The sequence below is a fragment of the Neoarius graeffei genome, chromosome 17 (genome assembly GCF_027579695.1).
Source record: "Neoarius graeffei isolate fNeoGra1 chromosome 17, fNeoGra1.pri, whole genome shotgun sequence".
Taxonomy (NCBI): domain Eukaryota; kingdom Metazoa; phylum Chordata; class Actinopteri; order Siluriformes; family Ariidae; genus Neoarius; species Neoarius graeffei.
This window is the reverse complement of record NC_083585.1, coordinates 64,073,158-64,101,146: the sequence shown is the minus strand read 5'-3', so window position 1 is coordinate 64,101,146 and position 27,989 is coordinate 64,073,158. Positions and strand designations below refer to the sequence as shown.

The window sequence follows — 27,989 nt, the reverse complement described above, 5'->3', positions numbered from 1 at the left end:
ATAATTCATTAGTGCCACAGTTTCTGCACACAAAAGTGTCTTTGTATTTCAGGGAGAAATTCAATCTCACACCTCAGTTATAATTTTACTAAACATTTCAACTTTTAGCAACATTTCATTTTTTCATCAGATCACAAAACCTCACAGATGAGACAGAACCCCACACCCAGACCCCAGCGTATAGAGGCTGAGTGAATGTGGTGTGGACTCTGTGGAGGAGCCTCATCGTGTCAAAGACACTGTAGAAGGACAGAGTTCCTGCACTGTGATCCACATACACTCCTATTCTGGAGGATGATGGACCTCGGAGATCAGTCTTAATGTTGTTGTGTCGGAAACAGACAGAGGAAGAAAAACACCGCAGACTCCAGGACTGACTGTTGAATCCAAACCCACACTCATTACCCCGTCCTTTCCTGCTGATCTCTTTATATGAGACTGATATGTCCACAGCACCCCTCCACTCCACCTCCCAGTAACAGCGTCCACACACACTCTCCTTACACAACACCTGAGGCCTGGAGTCAAATCTCTCTGGATGATCAGAGTATCTCTGTTCTGTCCCACTGCGTGTCACCGCTCTGTTCTTCTCAGACAGAATGAGGTTAGGATTTACTGTGTTTGGATCCAGAGTCAGATAACAGAAATCTAAAACAATAAAATATTTATAAAATAATATATAGGTTAGATGTTAATCACAGGATTTATAAGAAGTGTGTGTGAGACACCTGTCTGTCGTGAGGCTCCGAAGCACGTATGGAGTAGAAGGGACGAAGCCACGTGACCGATGACGAAAGAGGCCTCGGCTCTATATAAAATCTGGAGGGCTCCGAACCCATCCCCCTCTGTTTTAACAGTATTTATTGGTCATGTTTTAGACACAAAAGATTCAATTAGCAAAATTGTGACCAATAAATACTGTTAAAACATGTGAGAATGAAGCTTTTTCTTTTTAAGCCCACGCACTGTTCAGCAAATGGGGCAACTTTTAATGTGGCAAACAAATGCAACTTTAATCAGAATTATGAATGATGTTTGCATTGGAAAATAAAATAATTCACGCCTATGCAAGATGAGTTTTGTTAACTGCTTGTGGAGTGTGGGTTCAGTCCAGTCGTCATCTCACTGAAGCATTTGGCCAGACAGTGCATCCGGCATCCATACTGTCAGACGCTGTGTTTCTTATTACATTTATCACGTTAAAAGTTACCCCATTTGCTAAACACTGTGTCATCTTAAAAAGAAAAAGCATCAAAACTGAATCGTTTGTGTCTAAAATGACAGTGAATTATGTGATGAATAAATACTGTTAAGACATGACTGTGAGAATGAAGTGAAAATGGCAAATAACATGAGAAAATAATCCTGTTTCAACAGCTGTCCTAAATAGAAAGGAAGTATTGTACAGCCTTTTGTGTTATTATTATTATTATCTTCATCCCTCATGACGGCACGGTGGTGTAGTGGTTAGCGCTGTTGCCTCACAGCAAGAAGGTCCGGGTTCGAGCCCCGTGGCCGGTGAGGGCCTTTCTGTGCGGACTTTGCATGTTCTCCCCGTGTCCGCGTGGGTTTCCTCCTGGTGCTCCGGTTTCCACCACAGTCCAAAGACATGCAGGTTAGGTTAACTGGTGACTCTAAATTGAGCGTAGGTGTGAATGTGAGTGTGAATGGTTGTCTGTGTCTATGTGTCAGCCCTGTGATGACCTGGCGACTTGTCCAGGGTGTACCCCGCCTTTCGCCCGTAGTCAGCTGGGATAGGATCCACACAGCAAAATCCCCAGTGTTGAATTAACACCCAGAGTGTTGATTTAACACCCTACTGTGTTTATATGTGTCCAATTGGACACAAATGAACTCTGAAAGTGTTAATTCAACACTGGGGAATTTGCTGTGCAGCTTGCCTGCGACCCTGTAGAAAGCGGCTACAGATAATGAGATGAGATGAGACGACGGTTTAACACACAAACCAAATCCACGCGATGTGAGTGGTAAGATGGCGTCCAGATGGCTTCACTCGTCCCTACAGAGGGGAATGGGTTCGGAGCCCTCCAGGTTTTATATAGAGCTCAGTGGTTGTGATTCACGAAAAGATTCATGACTCGGAGTCTCATTCAACAGAGTTCACTAGCGACACCTACTGTTCAGAGAAATGTACAGCATGTTTTAATTCCTACATCACAACAGTGTTCTGACACTTTACATTATTATTCACACAGTTTTCCATTTTAAAATAACTTATAAACATTAGTTTTTTATATACCTTTGTTATTCAGTACTCTTATTTTCTCTCTCTCTCTCTCTCTCTCTCTCTCACACACACACACACATACACACAGTCTCTGTATGAATTTATGCTCAGTATAATTGTGTGGAAAAGGTTTAGATAAACATGAAGAGGATAACATGTGTGTGTGTTGGACTCAGAGTCCTTCTGTAGCCGTAGTAACATTTCAGAGAACCTTTATAGATTTTTATTGAGGAACAGGATTTCTCCTCACTGTGTTTGGATCGAGGCGGTTCCTTTAATGACCTTCTGAATAAGTGTTGTACTTTTGTTTATCATGTCTGGAATTCTGAGATTGATCATGTCATCGCCATAATTCTCAGCAGTAACGATGTCAGCTCATGAGCTTTATAAAATCCCAGCTTAAAATGTAGATACCATGTCTATAAAATCAACCTTCAAGCTTAGATTTGTGACTTCTGAAGACCATTCAAGCAGGGCCGTAACTACCATTGAGGACACCGAGGTCATGTCCTCGGCATTTTTTTCCCACGGTATTTTTTTTTTTTTTCACTCAGAAATGTCTCGTCTCGTCTCGTCTTCTTCCGCTTATCCGGGACCGGGTCACGGAGGCAGCAGTCTAAGCAAACTTCCCTTTCCCCAGACACCTCGGCCAGCTCCTCGGGAAGAACACCGAGGCGTTCCCAGGCCAGCCGAGAGACATAGTCCCTCCAGCGTGTCCTGGGTTTTCCCCGGGGCCTCCTCCCGGGGGGACATGCCTGGAACACCTCCCCAGGGAGGCGTCCAGGAGGCATCCGAAAAAGATGCCCGAGCCACCTCAGCTGGTTCCTCTCGATGTGGAGGAGCAGCGGCTCTACTCCGAGCTCCTCCCGAGTGACTGTGCTTCTCACCCTATCTCTAAGGGAGCGCCCAGCCACCCTGCGAAGGAAACTCATTTCGGCCGCTTGTATCCGCGATCTTGTTCTTTCTGTCATTACCCAAAGCTCATGACCATAGGTGAGAGTCGGAACGTAGATCGACCGGTAAATTGAGAGCTTCGCCTTTTGGCTCAGCTCCTTCTTCACCACGACGGACCGGTAAAGCGACCGCATCACTGCGGAGGCCGCACCGATCCGCCTGTCGATCTCACGCTCCATCCTTCCCTCACTCAGAAATGTGAAATTAATATATGATGTAAATCGTTCTGACTTTGATCGGTGGAAAATTCTAAATTCAGCTTGCATCCCCCTGTTCTCATTTGTTTGTCTAAAAATAAAGTCCACATAATCATTTTTAAACGAAGCTGAAATATCCGACATTGGAAACATTTCATATCAGGCAGCCTCGCGATAGTCAGCTCAGCACCGCGGGATACACAAGAGCTGAGAAGTGTCTCATCAAGGTCCGACTCCGCAGCCAGGCAGTTTGTCAATTAGTCGTGGAATCTGAAAATTGACATAAGATGAAGAAGTCTACTACACTAAAACAAACCAAACTCAGCTCTGGAAAGTCAACAAGTGAGAGAAAAAGAAAGAGGGAAGAAGGGGAGTTAATTTTGCCAGTCCGGAATGCTTATGATCATTAACAGTGCAATTTTAATTAGCATTTCAAGCAACAACAGTCGAAGCCACTTAGCTAGATAGGATTTTCGTTTTCCAGGCGGCACAAACTCTTTTATTCTCTCTCTCGATGTGATTTGGTGTGTTTCAGATCAGAAAAGGCTGGGCAGTCGTGACCTGTTGTTTATGAAGTTATTGGGTGCTGACGAGACTTGAGCTATTTTGCTAACTTACCAGACTATAGGCTAACGGGAACACAAGACACTATTGTTTTGATCATTGGTTGTATTTTCGAACGGAAATGAAAACGGGTAGCAAACTTATGTTCACATTTTATTTACAACATGATGTACCGCCTCTGACTGCTTTCTGTCAATCATGAGCAGCCCAGCCGCGTTCACAGCTCCTCCTCCAATCAGCAGCTGGAGATGAGCCTCCTCTCGGGAAGTCTTGTCCCGCCCCTCTTATTAACTCTCATCTCCAGTGAGGCTCAGTCTCCGAATGGAGCGGTTTAGTCGGTTTTGTCCAATAACCGTCTAGTATTTTGCTATTGAAAAGGGCAGATATTTTTTAAAAAGCAATTGAAGTCCATTCAGGCTCGGCTAGACTGCGCTGTCACTCTCTCTCACTCACTCATTCTCACTCACTCACACATACACACACACTCTCTCACTCCATCACTCACTCAAACTCACTCTCTCTCTCACTCACTCACTCCATCTCTCTCTCTCTCTCTCACTCCATCACTCACTCAAACTCTCTCTCTCACTCACGCGCGCGCACACACACTTTTGTGATCGTGCAGTTTTGAAATTGTTAAAATAAACATGTTCACCTACATGTTCATCTTGTTGGGCTTGTGATTTTGACTCGTTTCCAAAATGTATGAAAAGTCACCATATTAGGACTTTTTTTTTGGCAAATAAGATGTATCGCAATGTTTGACCTCGGTATTTGAAAAATCCTGGTTACGGCCCTGCTCAAGTTTAAAAGATGGTGCTGATGTGTTAATAAACTGTGGCGAGGAATGTAGATCAGTTTTCCAAGTCCAGTGCATTTGTTGTTAAATATGAAGCCCTTTTTTATTACATAAAAATAAGATTAAGCTCAAACTTAACGCATCGAGGATAATGTACATTTAATCCACGCATGTCACGACAGTCGAGGCGAAAGAAAGAAAAAAAATCAAAAGTTGTTTATGCATTAATAACCAAGTTAATGAACAAAATCTTGCTTCTGGTGGTCCGTCTTCACCCACTGCACCTCATCCCCTTTAGATTCTGCAGTCGCTGCCCCCCATCGTGAAAAACAGGCCCTGGGGTCGCTTCACATTCCTGATGGAACCACTCCAAACAGCTTTCACATTCAGCCATTTTTTTCTTTTCCTCCCTTTTCCCTCAGCATTCTGTACACACAAAATACTTCAATCTTTAGTGTTGTATCGTGGCGTCTTTTTCTGTTTTGACCTTAACTTTGTCAGTATAATTGTGCGTGAATCAAGCTGACGTTGTTCCTGCTTAGAATTATTACGAGATTAATTATGATGATTAGAATTATCACCAAACCTAAATAATTTCAATCCTGACGTGAATACTCGTCATATCAATTCTAGGTACTATTCCCCACACAAATTTCATTCTTCTCAAGAACTTCGTAATTATCCCACACCCAAACGAAGGTTGGAGGAGGATATAGAAACAGGTTCTGTCCATCCATCCATCCGGTCACGTTTTCGTTTCTGAGCCATATCTTTAAAACTACTGGAGATATCTTCATGAACCTTTGTATACCGTACATATCAAGCAACATGGGAACTGGTGCCTTTTGCTATTTTTGATTTTTGGAAAAAAGTATTTTTCAAATTTTTATATAGTAATAGATTTTGACTTTGAGCAATGTTCGTTTCCGGAGCATATATCCAAAACTATTCATGATACGGATTTGAAACTTGGTATACATGTTAACAAGGTGATGTAGATGTGCCTTTACTAACTAAGATGTGCCTTTACTAACTTTACATACTAAGAAATTTTAATTTTTCATGTTTCCATGGAAACAATTTCAGACTTAGTCTCTAGGGTAGGTTTGGTTTTCAGAGCAGAACTTGAAAACTATGAGTGGTTTGGTCTTGAAAGTTGGTATATGTGTTGATGAAGTAATGTATATGTGCCTTTTGATACTAAGAAATGTGAAATTTAAATTTTTAGCTCACCTGGACCAAAGGTCCGGTGGGTTTATGTCATGGGCTGCTGAGGTCAGTGTAAAGAGGTACGGTTGGTTTCTTGTAGCAAAACTTGAAAAATGTGACAAAATCTTGAAACTTGGTATATAGTTGGTATGTAGGGCGGGGGATATAGATGACTATCTTCTTGTTTATCTGACAAGTTGTTCTCTTTCCTTCACTATATTATCAGGAGCCTCTCAGCTAAATTTGATGAATTTCAAGACATAGTATTTTAGATCATCTATTGAAGATCCGTTGCCTTTCCGAAACCTGGCATTCAACTCAAAGATAGTTTTGTCAATTTTTACCTACCTGGCTTTAATTACATTTCCCAACACTCCAAATTGGACTCTTCATAAATTCCTGAAGTTAGAAACTAAGAGATGACCTTAATACTTCTGATCAAGACGAATCAGTTTCTGTTGAGCTCCATAATGAAGGCAGTAAGAACATAGTTTGTGGTGTGAGATACAGACACCGAAACAGTTCTTTTCAGCCATTTCTGGATAAGCTTTCAATAATAATTGATAAAATCCATGAGGAGTCAAAGCTTTGTATTTTTGTGAGCAACCTAAACTTAAATCTGATGAATTCAGACACTCGGATACCTACAGGTGAATTTATCAATACTTTATCTTCCTATTCTTTTCAACCATGTTTATTGACAATATACATTTTAATTCACTTAAATATCCTGTGCAGGGTCACAGGCAAGCTGGAGCCTATCCCAGCTGACCCTGCCCAGGATAAGCGGTTAAGGATAATGGATGGTCAGATGACTTAAATATGCTACATATAATGGGAATATTTCATAATGACCTAACTAACCATTTTCCCAACTTTTTGTCTATTGACTCAATTCACCCTCCCCATTGAATAAGCAAGTTTAGAGAAGAGAGTTCCTACACTCTAAAAAATAAAGGTGCTTCAGTGGTTCTTCAAATCTCTGGATGGTTCCACGGAGAGTCAAAACTCTGTGATGAACCATTGCATTATGCGAAAGGTTCTTCACATTGGAAATGGTTCTTCAGAGCCTGGCATTCTCTTACCATTTACTGGTCAATGCACATAGGCTATGTTTACACAAATCTGTCTTCACTGCTCAAACAAATGGTTTAAATGGTTCTTTAAAGAACTGTTGCATGAACGGTTCTTTGAAGCCCTGAAAAAGGTTCTTCTATGGCATCACCCTGAAGAACCGGTACTGGCCCCATTATTTTTTAGAGTGTATGGCAGATGGCACAGTGGTGTAGTGGTTAGCACCATCACCTCACAGCAAGAAGGTTCTGGGTTCAAGCCCAGTGGCCAATGGGGGCCTTTCTGTGTGGAGTTTGCATGTTCTCCCTGTGTCTGTGTGGGTTTCCTTCACCATCCAAAGACCTGCAGGTTAGGCTAATTGTTGGTTCTAAATTGACTGTAGGTGAGAATGTGAGTGTGAATGGTTGTTTGTCTCTATGTGTCAGCCCTGCAATGACCTGGTGATTTGTCCAGGGTGTACCCTGCCCCTCACCGATAGTCAGCTGGGATAGGCTCCAGCTTGCCTGCGACCCTGCACAGGATAAGCAGTTATGGATAATGGATGGATTTCATATGGTTCAATGAAGATGCATTTATTAATGGTTTTCAACAAATTGACTGCTCTAGCCAGTCTGATGGTGAGACTGATATTTCATGACATTTCTCCAGCTTTCCTGAAAACTCTGATGAAATTATTACCGCTCATGTTCCTCTGAAAAACCATGTCAAGGAAGGAAATCAAACTCAAATCTGAACCTTGGATTTCCCTTCAGTCTTAGAACAATGAATTATAAAATCAAATTGTATAGAAAAAAAATCAAGACGAGAAATCAGTGCCTGTATGCTCAGTACAAAGTGTAGAGAAATAAGCTAAACCATTTGACTCCTATAGGTAAAAGGATCTAGCAAATGAGTTCAATGTTTATTTTGCAGACATTGGTAAAAGTATCAGCCAAGCAATACCAAAGGTCAACAAAATATTTTCAGATTTTCTTGCTTCTCTGACAAGTGACAGCTTTCTTCTTAGTCCTACATGGACAAGAAATTCAAGACATTTTGCTCCGGCTCAAGTCTAGAGAGGCTTGTGGCCCCTTTAGTATTTCTGTAGCCCTGTTCAAGATATTAAACTCAATCTCAAAGCCTGTGGAGATCCTACATCACTTCTTTACTTCTGGTACTGTTCCTGATTCTTTTAAACTTGCTCGTCTCAGACCCGTGTTTAAAGCAGGAGCTCAACTGTTAACTTCTAATCATAGACCAATTTCTCTTTTGTCAATTTTTATCAAAAATATTAGAAAAACTCATGTAAAATAGGCTGAATACATATCGAGAGAAGTTTGATTTAATATATTCTGGTCAGTTTGGTTTCCGTGACAACAGATCTACAGAACATGCACTTTTACTAAATCACTGATGAAATCCAAAGAGCAATTGAAGATGGCAAATTTTCCTGTGGTATCATTCTTTGTCTGAGTAAAGCCGTTGATGCCATAGATCATGATATTTTGTAAGCAAAGTTATATTCTTATGGCATCCTTGGGATTGTCCATGATTGGTTTGCCTCATATCTATCAAATAGACATCAGTTTGTTTCAATCGGTAATATTTCATCCAGCTCTTTACCAATTTCAGGTGGAGTACCACAGGGTTCGCTTCATGGCCCCCTTCCATTTCTCTTATACATAAGTGATTTTATGAACTGCTCCAATATATTTGATTTTCATGTTTTTGCAGGTGACTCAAATTTATTCCTGGCAGATTCATCTTTAGATTCTCTAGAAGCCAGGGTAAATTCTGAATTAGTCAACATTCGGGAGCTTGGTTGCAAATTTGAATTTCCCTCCGGAGATGAATAAAGTAATTCTGATATCATCGCGTGGCTTTGTGCAAATAAATTCTCTCTGAATGTTGACAAAACAAATTTTGTTCTTTTTTAATCCACCCCAAAAGAAATTGAGCAGAACCATTTCCTGAAAATTAATTATAAGCCGATTAAACAGAAGAACCACATCAGGTATCTAGGAGTAGTTTTTGACTCTCACCTCATCAGGAGGAAACACATCCACCAGTAGAGCAAGAAAATCTCCAGAGGCTTTGGAATTATTGCTGAGCTTCATCACTATGTTTCTCAAAGTATTCTAACTCAGCTGTACTACTCTCTTATTTATTCTTTAATATATGGTGTTACAGTTTGGGGTAATACTTATGAGACTACCCGTCGTCTTCTTCCGCTTTATCCGGGACTGGGTCGCGGAGGCAGCAGTCTAAGCAGGGAAGCCCAAACTTCCTTTTCCCCAGACACCTCAGCCAGCTCCTCGGGAAGAACAACGAGGCGTTCCCAGGCCAGCCGAGAGACATTGTCCCTCCAGCGTGTCTGGGTCTTCCCCGGGGCCTCCTCCCGGGGGACATGCCTGGAACACCTCCCCAGGGAGGCGTCCAGGAGGCATCCGAAAAAGATGCCCGAGCCAGCTCAGCTGATTCCTCGCTGATTCCTCTCGATGTGGAGCAGCAGCGGCTCTACTCTGAGCTCCTCCCAAGTGACTGTGCTTCTCACCCTATCTCTAAGGGAGCGCCCAGCCACCCTGCGAAGGAAACTCATTTCGGCCGCTTGTATCCGCGATCTTGTCCTTTCGGTCATTACCCAAAGCTCATGACCATAGGTGAGAGTTGGAATGTAGATCGACCGGTAAATTGAGAGCTTCGCCTTTTGGCTCAGCTCCTTCTTCACCACAATGGACCGGTAAAGCGACCGCATCACTGCGGAGGCTGCACCGATCCGCCTGTCGATCTCACGCTCCATCCTTCCCTCACTCGTGAACAAGATCCCGAGATACTTAAACTCCTCCACTTGAGGCAGGACTTCTCCACCAACCTGGAGAGGGCAAGCCACCCTTTTCCGGTCGAGAACCATGGCCTCGGACTTGGAGGTGCTGATTCTCATCCCAGCCGCTTCACACTCGACTGCAAACCGCCCCAGTGCATGCTGAAGGTCCTGGTTTGAAGAAGCCAACAGGACATCATCCGCAAAAAGCAGCGATGAAATCCTGTGGTTCCCAAACAGGATTCCTTCTGGCCCCTGGCTGCGCCTAGAAATTCTGTCCATAAAAATTATGAACAGAACCGGTGACAAAGGGCAGCCCTGCCGGAGTCCAACATGCACTGGGAACAGGTCTGACTTACTGCCGGCAACGCGAACCAGACTCCTGCTCCGTTCGTACAGGGACCGGACAGCCCTTAGCAAAGAGCCCTGGACCCCATACTCCCGAAGCACCCCCCACAGAATACCATGGGGGACACGGTCGAATGCCTTCTCCAGATCCACAAAGCACATGTGGACTGGTTGGGCAAACTCCCATGAACCCTCGAGCATCCTATGAAGAGTATAGAGCTGGTCCAGTGTTCCGTGACCAGGACGAAAACCGCATTGTTCCTCCTGGATCCGAGGTTCGACTATTGGTTGAATTCTCCTCTCCAGTACCCTGGAGTAAACCTTCCCTGGGAGGCTGAGAAGTGTGTTTCCCCTACAATTGGGGCACACTCTCCGGTCCCCTTTCTTAAAAAGAGGGACCACCACCCCAGTCTGCCACTCCAGAGGCACTGTCCCTGACCGCCACACGATGTTGCAGAGGCGTGTCAACCAAGACAGCCCCACAACATCCAGAGACTTGAGATACTCAGGGCGGATCTCATCCACCCCCGGTGCCTTGCCACCGAGGAGCTTGCAAACCACCTCAGTGACTTCGGCTTGGGTAATGGACGAGTCCACCTCTGAGTCATCAGCCTCAGTCTCCTCAGTGGAAGACATGACGGTGGGATTGAGGAGATCCTCAAGGTATTCCTTCCACCGCCCGACAATGTCCCCAGTCGAGGTCAACAGCTCCCCACCCGCACTGTAAACAGTGTTGGCAGAGTACTGCTTCCCCCTCCTGAGGCGCCGGACGGTTTGCCAGAATTTCTTCGAGGCTGACCGATAGTCCTTCTCCATGGCCTCCCCGAACTCCTCCCAGTTCCGAGTTTTTGCCTCCGCAACTGCCCGAGCTGCAGCACGCCTGGCCTGCCGATACCCGTCAGCTGCCTCGGGAGTCCTGGAGGTTAACATGGCCTGATAGGACTCCTTCTTCAGCTTGACAGCATCCCTTACTTCTGGTGTCCACCACCGGGTTCGGGGATTGCCGCCACGACAGGCACCGGAGACCTTGCGGCCACAGCTCCGAACAGCTGCGTCCACAATGGAGGTAGAGAACATGGTCCACTCAGACTCAATGTCCCCCGCCTCCCTCGGAAACTGGGAAAAGCTCTCCCGGAGGTGGGAGTTAAAGACCTCCCCAACAGAGTGCTCGGCCCGACGTTCCCAGCAGACCCTCACCATACGTTTGGGCCTGCCAGGTCTGTCCAGCTTCCTCCTCCGCCAGCGGATCCAACTCACCACCAGGTGGTGATCAGTTGACAGCTCAGCCCCTCTCTTCACCCGAGTGTCCAAGACATAGGGCCGGAGATCAGATGAAATGACTACAAAGTCTATCATCGACCTCCAACCTAAGGTGTCCTGGTGCCACGTGCACTTATGGACACCCCTATGCTCGAACATGGTGTTCGTTATGGACAAACCGTGACTAGCACAGAAGTCCAATAACAAAACACCACTCGGGTTCAGATCGGGGAGGCCGTTCCTCCCAACCACGCCCCTCCAGGTGTCACTGTCATCGCCCATGCGAGCAGTGAAGTCCCCCAGTAACACAATGGAGTCCCCAGTCTGAGCACTCCTCAGTACCTCTCCCAGGGACTCCAAGAAGGCTGGATACTCTATACTGCTATTTGGGCCGTAGGCACAAACAGCAGCAAGAGCCCTCTCCCCAATCCGAAGGTGCAGAGAGGCGACCCTCTCATTCACTGGGGTAAACTCCAACACATGGCGGCTGAGCTGGGGAGCTATAAGCAAGCCCACACCAGCCCACCGCCGCTCACCACGGGTGACTCCAGAGAAGTGGAGAGTCCAGCCCCTCTCGAGGAGCTGGGTTCCAGAGCCCAAGCTGTGCGTGGAGGTGAGCCCGACTATCTCTAGCCGGTACCTCTCAACCTCCCGCACAAGCTCAGGCTCTTTCCCCCCCAGCGAAGTGACATTCCATGTCCCAACAGCCAGCCACTGTGTCCGGGGATCAGGTCGTCGAGGCCCCTGCCTTCGACTGCCACCCAATCCACATTGCACCAGTCCCCTACTGCTACCTCTGTGGGTGGTGAACCCACAGGAGGTCGGGCCCACGTCACCTCTTCGGGCTGAGCCCAGCCGGGCCCCATGGGCAAAGGCCCGGCCACCAAGCGCTCGCATACGAGCCCCAACCCCGGGCCTGGCTCCAGGGTGGGGCCCCGGCTGCGTCATCCCGGGCGACGTCACGGTCCTCGGATTTTTCTCCATAGGGGTTTTGGTGAACTGCTCTTAGTCTGGCCTGTCACCTAGGACCTGTCTGCCTTGGGAAACCCTGACAGGGGCATAATGCCCCCGACAACATAGCTCCTAGGATCATTCAAGCACACAAACCCCTCCACCACAATAAGGTGGCAGTTCAAGGAGGGGCATGAGACTACCCTTCGACTGATAACTGGACTCCAGAAGAAAGCTGTCAGAATTATTAATTTAGCTTCTTTTAATGAACACGCACCCATTTTTAAAAAGCTGGAGATGATGAAATTCTCTGATTTTATAGATTACTTAAACAGTATTTTTATGTTTAAATTTCATTCTAGTTTATTTGCTGCCTGCCTTTGATAACTGACACTTTTAGCATCAAGGCACAAGTATAAAACTTGACTGGCTTCGAGATCTTCATTTTGTGTTCCTTCAGCCAGAACTAACGATGGCAAGTTTAATATTCGCTTCAAAGCTGCTGCTCTCTGGAACAGTATTGATGAATCTTTCCAGAGTCTTAGCTTCAGCAATTTCAAGCGTTCTATCAAAAGTACTATTATCGCTTCAGATCAGCATTCCTTTCTCTTTTCCTCACACTGTCATTTCATTCTTTCCCTCTTTTTTATTGTTTTTTTTATTTGTTGAAATATTGTATTTTATCATTGTGCCTCTGTGCGACTAGCTTTCTTCTTTATAACAGTAATCCATTATTTTTTTCTGCCTGGTAAGACTAGATTACTAGTTATTTCTAGGCAGAATTTTATCCTTCGTATGTATTAGATTTCTGTGTGTGATATAAATAAACTATTATTGATACACATTCTGTGTGTTGTAGGTCAAAAGAAAGACCATCATGTGGGTGGTCCTCCTCTGAGTTGAAGTGTGTGTGTGTGTTTTACACCTACACTGCAGGAAATCTTCTCTGCTCTTTAGTTTTGAGGGTAAAATCATGTGAACTGCTGCAGCTGTAGAGACACAGAGACAAAATGGAGACTGAAAAATGACACGAAAACAGTTTAAAGCATGAAAATGAAAAATTAGATTCCTCACTGCTCTCAGTCAGACACGATTTAGAGATCGGCCAAAATGTCATCACACTGTGCAGCATTTGAATGTAAGAATCATGAGAAGCAAAAAACTTTTCCCAGCTGAAGCTCTGACAATGTGTGTGTTTTTACTTTCTGATGGATTTTATGGAGGAATTAAGGCCTTGGTTCTGATCTAATGTTCATCATATTTGTTATGTGTAAAGTTCAATAAGATTAGTTTGTGGTTTTGTGATTAAGGTCCTGTTTATCTGGGAAATTTATTTGCAATTTGCACATGTAATTTCTGAGGCGGGCAGCACGGTGGTGTAGTGGTTAGCGCTGTCGCCTCACAGCAAGAAGGTCCGGGTTCGAGCCCCGTGGCTGGCGAGGGCCTTTCTGTGTGGAGTTTGCATGTTCTCCCCGTGTCCGCGTGGGTTTCCTCTGGGTGCTCCGGTTTCCCCCACAGTCCAAAGACATGCAGGTTAGGTTAACTGGTGACTCTAAATTGACCGTAGGTGTGAATGTGAGTGTAAATGGTTGTCTGTGTCTATGTGTCAGCCCTGTGATGACCTGGCGACTTGTCCAGGGTGTACCCCACCTTTCGCCCGTAGTCAGCTGGGATAGGCTCCAGCTTGCCTGCGACCCTGTAGAACAGGATAAAGCGGCTACAGATAATGAGAGGAGATGAATTTCTGAGGCTAAGGGCCTCTGCATGCTCTTGCGACAAGGCTTTCGCAGATAGCTTTTCGCAGACAGTTGTAATTTATCGTTGAGCGGGGAGTAATCAGCGTGCGCGATGTTATTCACCACCACAACGCAAGGGGGCGCGAAGTCGCGAAATCGCTAGGAGTAGTTGGTGGGTGTGGTTAGTGGAGTGTTTATCCTCCGGTTACTGATAATGACTAGAACTGGAGTCGTATAGATGTACGTACTTCCTCACTTCCTCGATCAACTGCTCTTCGTGCTGCTCCATCTTCGCTCGTGTTTTTAAAAATGGCGGTCGTGAAAACAAAACAAACCAAACCGGGAAAGTAGGGAAGTGCGTGTACAGTGGATGTAGAGTGGACCAATCAGAGCCCTCGTCTGCGAGGCTGTCTGCGGCGGTCACAATTTTTGGGAGGTGCGCGCAGAGCGTCTGCGAAGGGGGGGGGGGCTTCGCAGACGCCATCTGCGAGGACTGGGTTGTCAGCATAAATTGGCCTTAATACTAATGCTTTGTGATTTGATGCAGTTTTGTTCCTGCTTACGTTTTATTTCTGTTACATTAATTTTATGGCTCTCTTTACTGTGATACAGAACAAATGTTTGTTTACCTTGTGGATGGATTACGCTGAATTCCTCCTCACAGATTTCCTCGACTCGTTTTTTCAGATCTGAGAGAGATTTCCTCACTCCATCAAATGAGAGATGTTGATTGACAGTGAAGCTGGGTGAGTCGTCACATCCAGGAGAAACACAGAGAGACGGGAAACTCTACAGAGAGGAAACACAGAATAGAGAAGGAGAAAAGTGTAGGAGAGGAACAAATGAATCTCAGACTGAATCAGACCAAAGACACACTTGGGATCTCAGACAGGAACATTTATTGTTGCTGTAATGAGCTTTTAGGAGGAAACTTTGTGAGGAACAGCGCCCTCTGTAGATCAGACAGTGAGTGTTACCTGGAGGAAGTGGATGTGATCGTGTGTGTGTGAAAGCTGCTCCAGCTCAGTGACTCTCCTCTGAAGATCAGCAATCTCCTGCTCCATTTGCTTCAGAAGTCGTTCAGCTCGACTCAGTTCAGCTTTCTCCTGAGCTCTGATCAGCTCCGTCATCTCCGAGCGCTTTTTCTCCATGGAACTGATCATCTCAGTAAAGATCCTCTCACTGTCATCTACTGCTGCCTGTGAACGCTTCTGTTAGTACACACACACACAAAATGGAGGTCTAATCGGATATTCTGTAAAAATAAACTCTCTCAAGAGATATTTGAGTTGTTTTTGTTAAACCCCGGGTTTTCATTCCTTGTTTTTTTTAGTTCACTATTTTAAGGAGATACGCAGAACCTTTATTTTTAAATACATTTCTGAGTGGATAGTATCTCCATCCTTGACTCTTGTATGCTGCATAAATAGGAATCAAAACATATTTTGAGAGAGTTAAACTCAACCACAAATTTGGCATTGGAGCTGCCCCGCTGAGCCAGCCAGCCCTGAGCGCGTGACGTCACTGCGGGAACCGGTTTTAAGGCCGAGGCCTTTGACAGCTATAGACGAAAGTCACATAAATAATTTATGGTGAAAGTAAGAAATACCATTACCAACTTGCTCAACTAAGACTGATTTGACTTCATTGATTGTGGGTTGACTCTCATTAAAACAGGATAGGTGTTATAACTTATGCAACATACATGTACATGCATCTATTCATTCTCATCTCATTATCTCTAGCCGCTTTATCCTGTTCTACAGGGTCGCGGGCAAGCTGGATCCTATCCCAGCTGACTATGGGTGAAAGGCGGGGTACACCCTGGACAAGTCGCCAGGTCATCACAGGGCTGACACATAGACAACCATTCACACTCACATTCACACCTACGGTCAATTTAGAGTCACCAGTTAACCTAACCTGCATGTCTTTGGACTGTGGGGGAAACCGGAGCACCCAGAGGAAACCCACGCGGACACAGGGAGAACATGCAAACTCCGCACAGAAAGGCCCTCGCAGGCCATGGGGCTCGAACCCAGGACCTTCTTGCTGTGAGGCGACAGCGCTAACCACTACTCCACCGTGCCGCCCACATGCATCTATTTTCACTGATAAAACGTAAAAGGCTCATTAAATAATCAGATGAACTGAGACAATCACATTCTGAAGCAAATTAAATAAGTCTTAAACCGGTAAATTAAATACACAATACAAGTTACATGTATTAATCTAAATGCAGGTAAACGTGTTGTTTTTGTTGTTTTGTATCCAAATGAGAGTCGGAGCTTACCCGTCTGCGTTCTCGCTTCTTGAAGGCTGATCTTGTGGCCGATTGTTTTGAAACAATCTGACGTTCAGTTGTTCATTCAGTTCTCCGTTCATTCGCTTCTTCAACGTAAGGGCAAGATGGCAACAATATCCAGTTTAGAAATCAGACAGCTGCTCCATTCATTCTCCATTTTCTCCATACTGAGTACTCCAGCATTACTTCTCGGCTCAGGCAATTACTAAAACCCGGGACAGGACATCACCGGTTTTAGAAACAACCGCAGGGAGGTCACTGCCTGAGTGAAAATATGTCACGTCCCGCTCCATCCTGGGTTTTACCAACAATCCTCGGCTCAAACTGTGGGAGAGCTGGTGCCACTGAACATGCTTTCCTTTTTTTAAAAAAATTATTTATTTATTTTTCCTTTTCTCATAGTTTTATTTAGTTGTTGGTACTGCACCCTCTTTCAAAACTGGCTTATAGCCAACGCTCCTCAACAGATCAGAGGTTTCGTACGAGTCTTCAGTAAAATGTACAGAGCAGAGGAGAGACCACTTCGTAGGCGCCCAATGTGCCTGTGAATTTCTCGCAAAATGCGTCCAAATCTTTGCAGTTTGAACATTCTTGGGCCATGAATGCAACATAAATCCACCTTCTGTCATGTTGCAGCACCGGCCAGCAACACATCTACATGGCATGGCGATAAATTAGCTCAAAACGGAAGCTGGAAGTTGCAGTTAGCTCTGTGGTTTAGTATAGCAGAAATGGCTATGAGACCGATAGCCTCCCTGCTGTGACATTACAGACGTCAAGGTCATTCACTCAGGCTGCTACCTATATGAATCATTTTAAATCATAAATATTACGATATTAGATTTATTGTTAATGCTTAAAACTATTCCTGTGCCATTTTTGGGGTCTCAAGGCATTTATGAACAAAAAATGAGGCCATGGTTCTGCGTATCTCCTTTAAGCAGGTTAATTGAAACACAGCTACTCTTCACTCCTCACCTTAATAGTGTCCACAGCCTGTTTCAGCTCCTGCACCTCTTTCTGCTTCTCCTGGATCCTCTGCTGGGATTTCATCTGCTCCTCCTTTAGCTCATTCTGAGACCAAATAAAATACTTTGTTTTTTTAGAATTATGGCTTGCTCTTTTTCCAGTGGTTTAGAGTCTTTTTTTAGGTTTGGGTGCTCTTTAATCCAAGGTATTCTAGATCCACAGCCAAAAAAGAGAAAAATCTCTGACTAAGGCACTCCAGATTAAAATGTCTTTAATATTTTAGACAAGTCCTACACGGACAAATTAAAAACAAAGCCCACGCATAGCAGCATGGATACCTTCTTCAAGGCAATATCACAAAGGAACAAGGTAGCTTTGTTCAAGATGTAGAAAAGGACAGGTGAAGACAATTGGATAATTAGTCCTGAAGCTCTACACATTGCTGAGTCCGCCCCTCACACAGCTCCCAGCACTAAAAAGTTTTCCATCAAAAACTGTCAATCAATGGCTTGGGCCCGCCTCTCACACGGCTCCCAATCCAAGACAGCCATCATTCAAAATATTGCAAAAACATCAAAAATACACATATATTCCAGTCACTGCAAGTATACACAACCCACATACATGCACAAAGGGTACAGAGAGAGAGAAAAAAATATAAAAGTCTTTTCTTTCAGACAGAACCATGCAAAGCCAAAAACCATCACAAAAAAGGTGTGTAGTCTATTTCCTCATTCAAGCCTGGAAACTCCATTGCTTTTAACTTCCAAATCCAAAAAGTTTCCCGTTGTAATAGTAACTTCAGTTTGTCACCTCCACGGATTGATGTTTTTACAATTTCAATGCCTTGGATTTTCAGGCTTAAAGGGTCACTGTGATGTGCATCTTTATAATGCTTGGCCATAGGATAATCCTCATTCTGAATTCTTATTGCATATTTATGTTCATAAAAACACTCTTTTAATTCTCTTTTTGTCCTACCCACATAAAAACATCCACATGGGCATCTCGGGCAATACATTCTGAATTGCAATTAATAAACCCATTTGTCTTATACTCTCTCTGTGTCCTCAGGTCATGTGGCACCTTCAGGCAATGTGTAGAGCTTCAGGACTAATTATCCAATTGTCTTCACCTGTCCTTTTCTACATCTTGAACAAAGCTACCTTGTTCCTTTGTGATATTGCCCTGAAGAAGGCACCCATGCCGCTACGTGTGGGCTTTGTTTTTAATTTGTCCATGTAGGACTTGTCTAGAATATTAAAGACATTTTAATCTGGAGTGCCTTAGTCAGAGATTTTTCTCTTTTTTGGCTGTGGACCAAATAAAATACATTTAATCATGTTCTACACAATTATAGCCAAAAAGAAAAAAACCAAAAGTCAATAAAAACATTTCAGTGAAAACTAGAAATATCGCCTCTAGAACTAACTAAAATTAAAAGACACCCAAAATGAAGTGACTTCTATCTTCATATGTTTGCACCACTTATGATATTATAAGTTTAGTTTTCTGTGAAAATGTCAACTGATTATTTCAATGTTATTTGTGTGACAGAAACATCAAGATAGTTCAGCAATATTCTCTGTAGTGAAACTGTTCAAAAGGCAGCTGTGACTTTCAATGGGATTCACAGACAGACTGATCTGAGAAAAACGCGATGAGTGCTTCCGGGAATGTGAAAGAGCCGCCAGATTCATTGCAACTGGCGTCTGGTGGACTGGGGTGCGATCATGGATTGAAAGGAGTTCTAGATGAGTGTGAAACTAATGATTTGGAGGAGTTTTCAGAAGAGAATGACAGTGAGAGTACTATAAAAGTGAAGGTGAAGATAAGTCAGGTAAATGGAATTTGGTTCAAAGAGCATCGAAGAAAAGAAAGGTGAAAGCTAAACAAGATGAAGCGAAAAGATCGAGGACTGATGTTAAAGTTGTGATCCGATTTCAAACCCCTTGTATACTAAACCCACTGAAAGTCAGTGAAGCCATTTATAGGCAAGTAGGTGAAGTTCGTGCCATCACAACGTTAAAAGATGGTAACCTGTTAGTTGTTTGTCAAGATAGGGATCAGAGAATGGGATTAATGAAGCTTAAAACTTTACTGGGGAAACACGTGAAAGCCCAAAACAGGGAAGAAAGAGGTAAAGTAATGGCGGTGATATCAGGTGTATTGACTGACTTGTTAGGGGACGATATTAAAAGCAATGTTAAAGGAGTTAAAATCAACAAAGTCAAGCGTTTGCCAGTAATTAGGAATGGAACTAAAGGACCAAGTTTGTCTGTCTTGTTAGTGTTGGATGAGGTTAAGATGCCTGAGCGGATCATGATTGAATATTTAAGTTATATGACGAGGCCTTACATCCCCCCACCAATTAGATGCTTTAAATGTCAGTGATATGGACACATTTCTTCTGTGTGCAAGTCAAAACCTAGGTGTGCTAGATGTGGAGGTGAACATGAATATGGTAAATGTGAGGAAGGAACAAAAATCAAGTGCTGTAACTGTGGAGGTGAACACAGTGCGGCCTATAAAGGGTGCGAGATGTATAAAAAAGCAATTCAAGTGCAAAGTGTTAAGGTGAAAGAGAGTGTTACTTATGCCGAAGCTATTAAAAAGGTTGACAAAGAAAACCAAGCAAAATCAAGGGTTAAAGGAAGTATGACTCCTGTAGTGGGGCGGCACGGTGGTGTAGTGGTTAGCGCTGTCGCCTCACAGCAAGAAGGTCCTGGGTTCGAGCCCCGGGGCCGGCGAGGGCCTTTCTGTGTGGAGTTTGCATGTTCTCCCCGTGTCCGCGTGGGTTTCCTCCGGGTGCTCCGGTTTCCCCCACAGTCCAAAGACATGCAGGTTAGGTTAACTGGTGACTCTAAATTGACCGTAGGTGTGAATGTGAGTGTGAATGGTTGTCTGTGTCTATGTGTCAGCCCTGTGATGACCTGGCGACTTGTCCAGGGTGTACCCCACCTTTCGCCCGTAGTCAGCTGGGATAGGCTCCAGCTTGCCTGCGACCCTGTAGAAGGATAAAGCGGCTAGAGATAATGAGATGAGATGAGATGAGACTCCTGTAGTTTTACCCCCGAGTCAAACTCAAACGACTCTGAAATGCTGTAAAGTAACTGAAGAGACTTTAATTGTGGATAAGAAAAATTTCATTGCTTTTATGGTGGAAGTGGTTAATTGCTCAGCCCAAGTAGAACTGATAGAATTAAAACAAATCTAAAAAGCAGTGGAAAAGTATCTAGAGATTCATGAATTGTCAGTTGATTCCATTCACAATATGGTATTAGGGGTATCTGATAGTCAAGCACCACGTGGCAGTTAATAATGACTTTATCTATTCTACAGTGGAATGCCAGGAGCTTAATTGCTAATGGTCAGGAACTAAAACACTTTATTGAGGAACAAGTCGTTAAACCAAACATTATCTGTATACAGGAAACCTGGTTAAAACCATCACTTGATTTAATAATATATGGATACCTAGCAGTGCGTAAGGGATGCTGCAGGAGGTGGAGTGGCCACATTTATTCAGCAGGGGATTAATTACAGAGCTTTAAATATAGATAAAGAGGTTGAAGCAGTTCTGGTTGAGATTTGGGTCGGTAAAACTAAGATTAAAATGATCAACTTTTATAACCCTGGAAAAAGAATCTTGAGAGAGATGCTAGATGGTATATCTCATCTCATCTCATTATCTCTAGCCACTTTATCCTGTTCTACAGGGTCGCAGGCAAGCTGGAGCCTATCCCAGCTGACTACAGGTGAAAGGCGGGGTACACTCTGGACAAGTCGCCAGGTCATCACAAGGCTGACACAGACATGGACAACCATTCACACTCTCATTCACACCTACGGTCAATTTAGAGTCACCAGTTAACCTAACCTGCATGTCTTTGGACTGTGGGGGAAACCGGAGCACCCGGAGGAAACCCACGCGGACATGGGGAGAACATGCAAACTCCACACAGCAAGGCCCTCGCCGGCCACGGGGCTCGAACCCGGACCTTCTTGCTGTGAGGCGACAGCGCTAACCACTACACCACCGTGTAGTGTACCCCGCCTTTCGCCCGTAGTCAGCTGGGATAGGCTCCAGCTTGCCTGCAACCCTGTAGAAGGATAAAGCGGCTAGAGATAATGAGATGAGAATGAGATTTCTGTTCTAAAATAGGGCGGAAGTCAAAGTGGATGATGTTTGGAGCATGATTAAAAAGATGGGAGGCATTAGAAGGGAGTTTTCCTTACCTGTGATTAAAAACAATGTGGAGGCAGTAACTAATCAAGAGAAAGCAGAGATGCTTGCAAAAAGTTAAGGTTCATAGTTCACAGAACTTAACTGATGATGAATTGTCTTGGAGAGTTAAAGTAATAGATGAGAATAAAGGATTACTGGAAAAGCAGGTAATAAGTGAGAGTGTACTTGATAAGGATTTTACATTATTTGAGCTTAGGAGAGCGTTAAATGGGGTTAGGAACACTTCACCAGGGAAAGATGGTATATGTTATAAAATGATTAGTGAAGTCAATGACGTGGCTAAATATGTAATTTTAAGTCTTTTAAATAAGATTTGGGAGCAAGGTAGATTGCCTTTTTGTTGGAAACATTCTGTAGTGGTTCCGATTGGAAAACCAGGGAAGGATAAAACTGAAGTTAAAAGTTATAGGCCAATAGCATTAACATCTAATTTATGTAAGATTATGGAAAGAATGATCACTAGAAGGCTAGTGTATGAAACTGAAAAAAAGAGGTCTTGTCTCCCCACACCAGAGCGGCTTCCGTAGTGGACGTACTACAATGGACCCTATTGTATGTTTAGAAAATGAAATAAGGAAAGCACAAGTCAATAAAGAATCAGTTTTAGCAACATTCTTTGATATAGAGAAAGCGTATGATATGCTATGGAAGGAGGGGTTGTTAATTAAGCTGAATAGGATGGGTATTGGTGGCAAGATGTTTAACTGGATTAGAGACTTCCTAAAGGACAGAACAATAGAAGTAAGAGTTGGGGTTCACTTCTCTAACATCTATTCAATAGAAAATGGAACATCTCAAGGTAGTGTATGCAGTCCAGTACTGTTCAACATTATGATTAATGATGTTTTTAATAAAATAGATGACATTAGAATCAATAGAGCATTATATGCTGATGATGGAGCTTTGTGGATAAAAGGACTAAATATTGATATTAGAACTAAAATGCAATTAGCTATCAACAAGGTATAAAAATGGGCATGTGAGTGGGGTTTTCATTTGTCTGTAGAAAAGACTCAATTTATCTGTTTTTCAAAGAAAAGAGTAAGTCCCACACTAGAGCTTAAGTTGTATAACCAGTCCTTAGAGCAAGTTAATATTGTTAGGTACTTGGGAGTTTGGTTTGATGTCAAGTTAACATTGAAGGAACATATTCAGAAAATAATTGAGAAATGCAAAAAGGGCATTAATGTTTTGAAATGTTTTTCAGGGTACAACTGGGGAGCCTCAGGGATGTCCCTTAAAAGAATTTATATTGCACTGATAAGATCAGTTTCAGATTATGTCTGTATTGTGTATCTTTCAGAATCTAAGACATTGCTTAATGAACAATAGAATGCAGGCTGAAAGTCTCAGGACATGTTGTGGTGCATTTAGAACTTCTTCCATACCAGCGTTGCAAGTAGAATCAGGAGAAATGCCCTTAAGCCTCAGACATCTTAAGTTGAGTATGGCTTACTGGATTAATTTAAAATGGACATGAGGCATCACACTCTACTAAAAAAGTTCTCAATGAGTGTTGGGAGTATGGCAGATCCCAGATTTGTAGCTTTGGATGGGATGGTAACAAATTAGCAAATCAATTGGGAATAGATGACATCATTTGTAGTAAGACTGTGCCCCTGGTAACAACTCCACCTTGGTTGTTTTGCTCCCCTACGGTGATCATGGAAACCAAAGAGATAGCTAAATCTGGAGGAGTGGATCAGAACGTAGAGCAATATTTAGGAAGTAGGTACTATAATACAACACAGGTTTATACAGATGCATCTAAAGATTCAGAGGGTAAAACAGGTATTGCAGTTTATATCCCTGATTACAAAATCTCTATTAAAAAGAGAACATCAGATCATCTGTCTATATTTGCAGCTGAAATGACAGCCATTATTATTGTATAACAGTGGATAGAAGAAACTAGGTCCCCTAAAGCAGCTATTTGTTCCGATTCTGTGTCATCTCTCACATCCGTTCAAAGTGGAGAATCGTCATGTCGACAGGACTTAATGAATGAAATTAATAATATCTTAGCTGCAATCAGTCAACAGGGAATATCCATCCAGTGTGTATGGGTTCCAGCCCATAAAGGAGTTGGTGGCAATGAGGAAGCAGACAAGCTGGCAAAAGAGGCAACCAAAGAAGAGGAGGTTCAGTTAAGTATTCCACTCAGTAGATCAGAAGTTAAAGTGCATATTCTGGACCAATTTAGTTTTTTTATATGAAAGTATGTCCCTTTACACACTCATCCAGAAGGGTAATTTTGCACAAGGCCATCTGTCTACAGCAGAAAAAACTAAAATAACCAAACGCTTCTGGAAAAATCCCAAGGGAGTCTGGAGCCAGAATTGTGACGTCACCTGCAGAAGCGCCGGCAGGCTGCGAGGGCTTGTGCGGTTTCAGTGCACAGCCTGTGTAGACCAAGCGCTCCCATTTCTCTCTCATTGTTCGGTCTTTTGGAAAGCGATGAGTACTAATCCCATCAAGATTGGTGTTGCTACACCCTCCTACGATACATCTGTTTACCATTTTAATAGTTATGCGATAACGTTGAAGAAATTTGCAGAAAACCACCAGGTCGTCTTCTCAGAAACAAACCAGTGCTGATGTAGGATTCAGAGGGAGGCGTCCCACAGATGACGTCACGAAAATCAATGTTTCCCGGGAAATTCAAATGCCAAGTTTTTTCAGAGGCGGACCAATTCGCCTCAAATGGCTTGATTTCAACTGAATTTTTCTGGTATTGCGCAAGGTAAAAAAAAAAAAAAGCAGAATGTTACAGATATTTGACCAAAGTTTAATATAAAATAGGAGAATTACATTGATCTTGCTCCTGAATTTACCCGTGATATGCACTTTAAGGTACTCATTAAACAGAGTTAACATATGGCAAGCTGAATGGGATAAGGAGAAGAAAGGTAGATACTTGTATAATATACAAAAAGATCTCAAGTAGCAAACCGAGTTACCCAAACAGACAGGAGGAGGTTTGGTTTACAAGACTGAGAATAGGCCATACTGGATTAAATAACAGCTTATACGTTGTAAACAAACATCCATCTGGAAAATGTGAACTTTGTGGAGTGAGAGAGGATGTAGATCATGTTCTTTTAAGGTGCTTAAAATTCTACAGACAAAGAGAAAAACTGAAGAGGGAAGTGAACGCAGTCAAGAAAGCCTTTTCTTTAGACACCTTATTAGGTGAGCCGAGATCAGAAAACATCACTTGTGCTTTGATAACATTTATCAAAGAAACAAAATTAGCAAATAGGATTTAGTTTATTGTTTTGCGTTGTTTTTCCTTTTTATTCAATTTTTTCTTTGAAATGACATCCATTTGATTGCACCTCAGTCCAGTAGATGGCAGTAATACACTTTGCTTGTAAACTGCCATAAAACCTGACAGAAGAAGAAGACTGATCTGAGAGCAGTGCGCGTCATCACTGTTCCCTTTAATTTCTCAGTGAGTTTAGAGGGGGGAGACATGCACAGTGCACATCTGGATTCATGGGAGTTATTTATTTGTTCAGCAGTAAAATCCAGAGTCAGGTTTACTTCTTTAAGGTGCTGTGGTCAGCGATGTCGCCTCACAGCAAGAAGGTCCGGGTTTGAGCCCTGTGGCCGGCGAGGGCCTTTCTGTGTGGAGTTTCCATGTTCTCCCCGTGTCCGCGTGGGTTTCCTCCAGGTGCTCCGGTTTCCCCCACAGTCCAAAGACATGCAGGTTAGGTTAACTGGTGACTCTAAATCAGGGGTGTCCAAACTGATCCATAAAGGGCCGTGTGGCTGCAGGTTTTCATTCCAGCCATGCAGTAGCACACCTGACTTGGCTCATTCAATCAACTGAACTGTCTTCACACAGTCAAATACTTGCAGCCACACCCACCCTTGATTAAAGGGTGGGTGTGTCAGTTGATTGAATAAGCCAAATCAGGTGTGCTGCTGCATGGCTGGAATGAAAACCTGCAGCCACATGGCCCTTTATGGATCAGTTTGGACACCCCTGCTCTAAATTGACCGTAGGTGTGAGTGTGAGTGTGAATGGTTGTCTGTGTCTATGTGTCAGCCCTGTGATGACCTGGCGACTTGTCCAGGGTGTACCCCGCCTTTCGCCCGTAGTCAGCTGGGATAGGCTCCAGCTCGCCTGCGACCCTGTAGAACAGGATAAAGCGGCTACAGATAATGAGATGAGACATACCATCTAGCATCTCTCTCAAGACTCTTTTACCAGGGTTATAAAAGTTGATAATTTTCATCTTAGTTTTACCGACCCAAAAAGCGGCTCCAGATAATGAGATGAGATGTTAGAGGTCAGACCAGTCAGTGTGCTTTAAACAGCCAACAACCTTCTTCCAGCATTTTACAGCTAAAGTGCTCACGTGACTGTGTTAAAGCTCTGTAACTGGATATCATATTTCATAACATTTAATGATCTACAGGTTAAAAAAATCTTTATCTTTCTGAATGTGAGTGGATTTGTGGTCCATTTCTGAAAACTTCTTTGGGATGAATGATCCCAATTCTGGAAAGTTCAAATCTCTGCAGAGATTTTGGTCAAAACTCGGCATTAATGTCAACATTCACTAGATTGATGAAGTTCAATCCCAATGCCCACTGATGGTTCCTTTAATCCGGTGGAACTGGGTGTGGTTTTGAATGTACACACAGCACCTTAAAGAAGTAAACCTGACTATGACTCTGGATTTTACTGCTGAACAAATAAATAACTCCCATGAATCCAGATGTGCACTGTGCATGTCTCCCCCCTCTAAACTCACTGAGAAATAAAAGGGAACAGTGATGACGCGCACTGCTCTCAGATCAGTCTTCTTCTGTCAGGTTTTATGGCAGTTTATAAGCAAAGTGTATTTACTGACATCTACTGGACTGAGGTGCAATCAAATGGATGCCATTTCAAAGAAAAAATTGAAAAAAAAAAGGAAAAACAACAAACTAAATCCTATTTGCTAATTTTGTTTCTTTGATAAATGTTATCATAGCACAAGTGATGTTTTCTGATCTCGGCTCACCTAATAAGGTGTCTAAAGAAAAGGCTTTCTTGACTGCATTCACTTCCCTCTTCAGTTTTTCTCTTTGTCTGTAGAATTTTAAGCACCTTAAAAGAACATGATCTACATCCTCTCTCACTCCACAAAGTTCACATTTTTCCAGAGGGATGTTTGTTTACATGGGCGGCACGGTGGTGTAGTGGTTAGCGTTGTCGCCTCACAGCAAGAAGATCCGGGTTTGAGCCCCGTGGCTGGCGAGGGCCTTTCTGTGCGGAGTTTGCATGTTCTCCCCGTGTCCGCGTGGGTTTCCTCCAGGTGCTCCGGTTTCCCCCACAGTCCAAAGACATGCAGGTTAGGTTAACTGGTGACTCTAAATTGACCGTAGGTGTGAATGTGAGCGTGAATGGTTGTCTGTGTATGTGTCAGCGCTGTGATGACCTGGCGACTTGTCCAGGGTGTACCCCGCCTTTCACCCGTAGTCAGCTGGGATAGGCTCCAGCTTGCCTGCGACCCTGTAGAACAGGATAAAGCGGCTAGAGATAATGAGATGAGATGACTGGTCTGATCTCTTTAACATTTCTTTACATATTACTGTTTGACTGGAAATAAAAATTTACTTCACAGAGAATGACAGGCAGAGAACCAATTAAATCCACTGAACAGAAATTAGATTAGAAATAGAATTTGTATTAAATGACTTGGAAAGGAAGAATGATGTCCAGTTCTCACCTGTTTTTCATTTCTTTCTGCTTTAGCTGAAACTGTATCATGACCTTTATGTTCATTCGTCGTACACAAATAACAGATGAAGCTTTGGTCAGTACGACAGAAGATCTCGATCAGTCTGCCATGTTCAGAGCAGATCTTCTCTTGGAGCTCTGCACAGGCTTCAACTAACTTATGCTTCTTAAAGGCAGGAGACTGATAGTGAGGTTTAAGATGAGCTTCACAATAGGAGGCCAGACACACCAGACAGGACTTGACGGCTTTGTATTTTCTCCCAGTACAGAAATCACACTCCACATCTCCAGGTCCAGCGTAACAGTGAGCAGGAGAAGCAGCTTGGAGTTCAGTCTTCTTCAGTTTCTCCACCACTTCAGCCAGCATGTTGTTCCTGCACAGAACAGGCCTTGGAGTGAAAGTCACTCTGCACTGGGGGCAGCTGTAGACGCCCCTCACATCCTCCTGATTCCAGCAGCCATTAATACACACCTTACAGTAACTGTGTCCACAGGGAATAGTCACAGGATCCTTCAGGAGATCCAGACACACTGGACAGCTGAACTGATCCACAGAAAAATGATCTACTGAAATATCAGCCTCTGCCAT

At 43.5% G+C, this 27,989-nt stretch overlaps 1 protein-coding gene across 1 annotated transcript; it reads right to left on the bottom strand.

Moving 5' to 3' along the window:
* Positions 1–103: 103 nt before the first annotated feature.
* LOC132864412 (E3 ubiquitin/ISG15 ligase TRIM25-like) lies at positions 104–27,989 on the bottom strand. The gene is made up of 6 exons (XM_060897831.1): positions 27,390–27,989; positions 17,424–17,519; positions 15,118–15,351; positions 14,770–14,929; positions 13,334–13,393; positions 104–648 (listed from the first exon to the last, which is right to left on the bottom strand). The coding sequence occupies exons 1-6, from the start codon at positions 27,987–27,989 to the stop codon at positions 116–118; spliced, it is 1,683 nt and encodes a 560-aa protein (XP_060753814.1). The 3' UTR covers positions 104–115.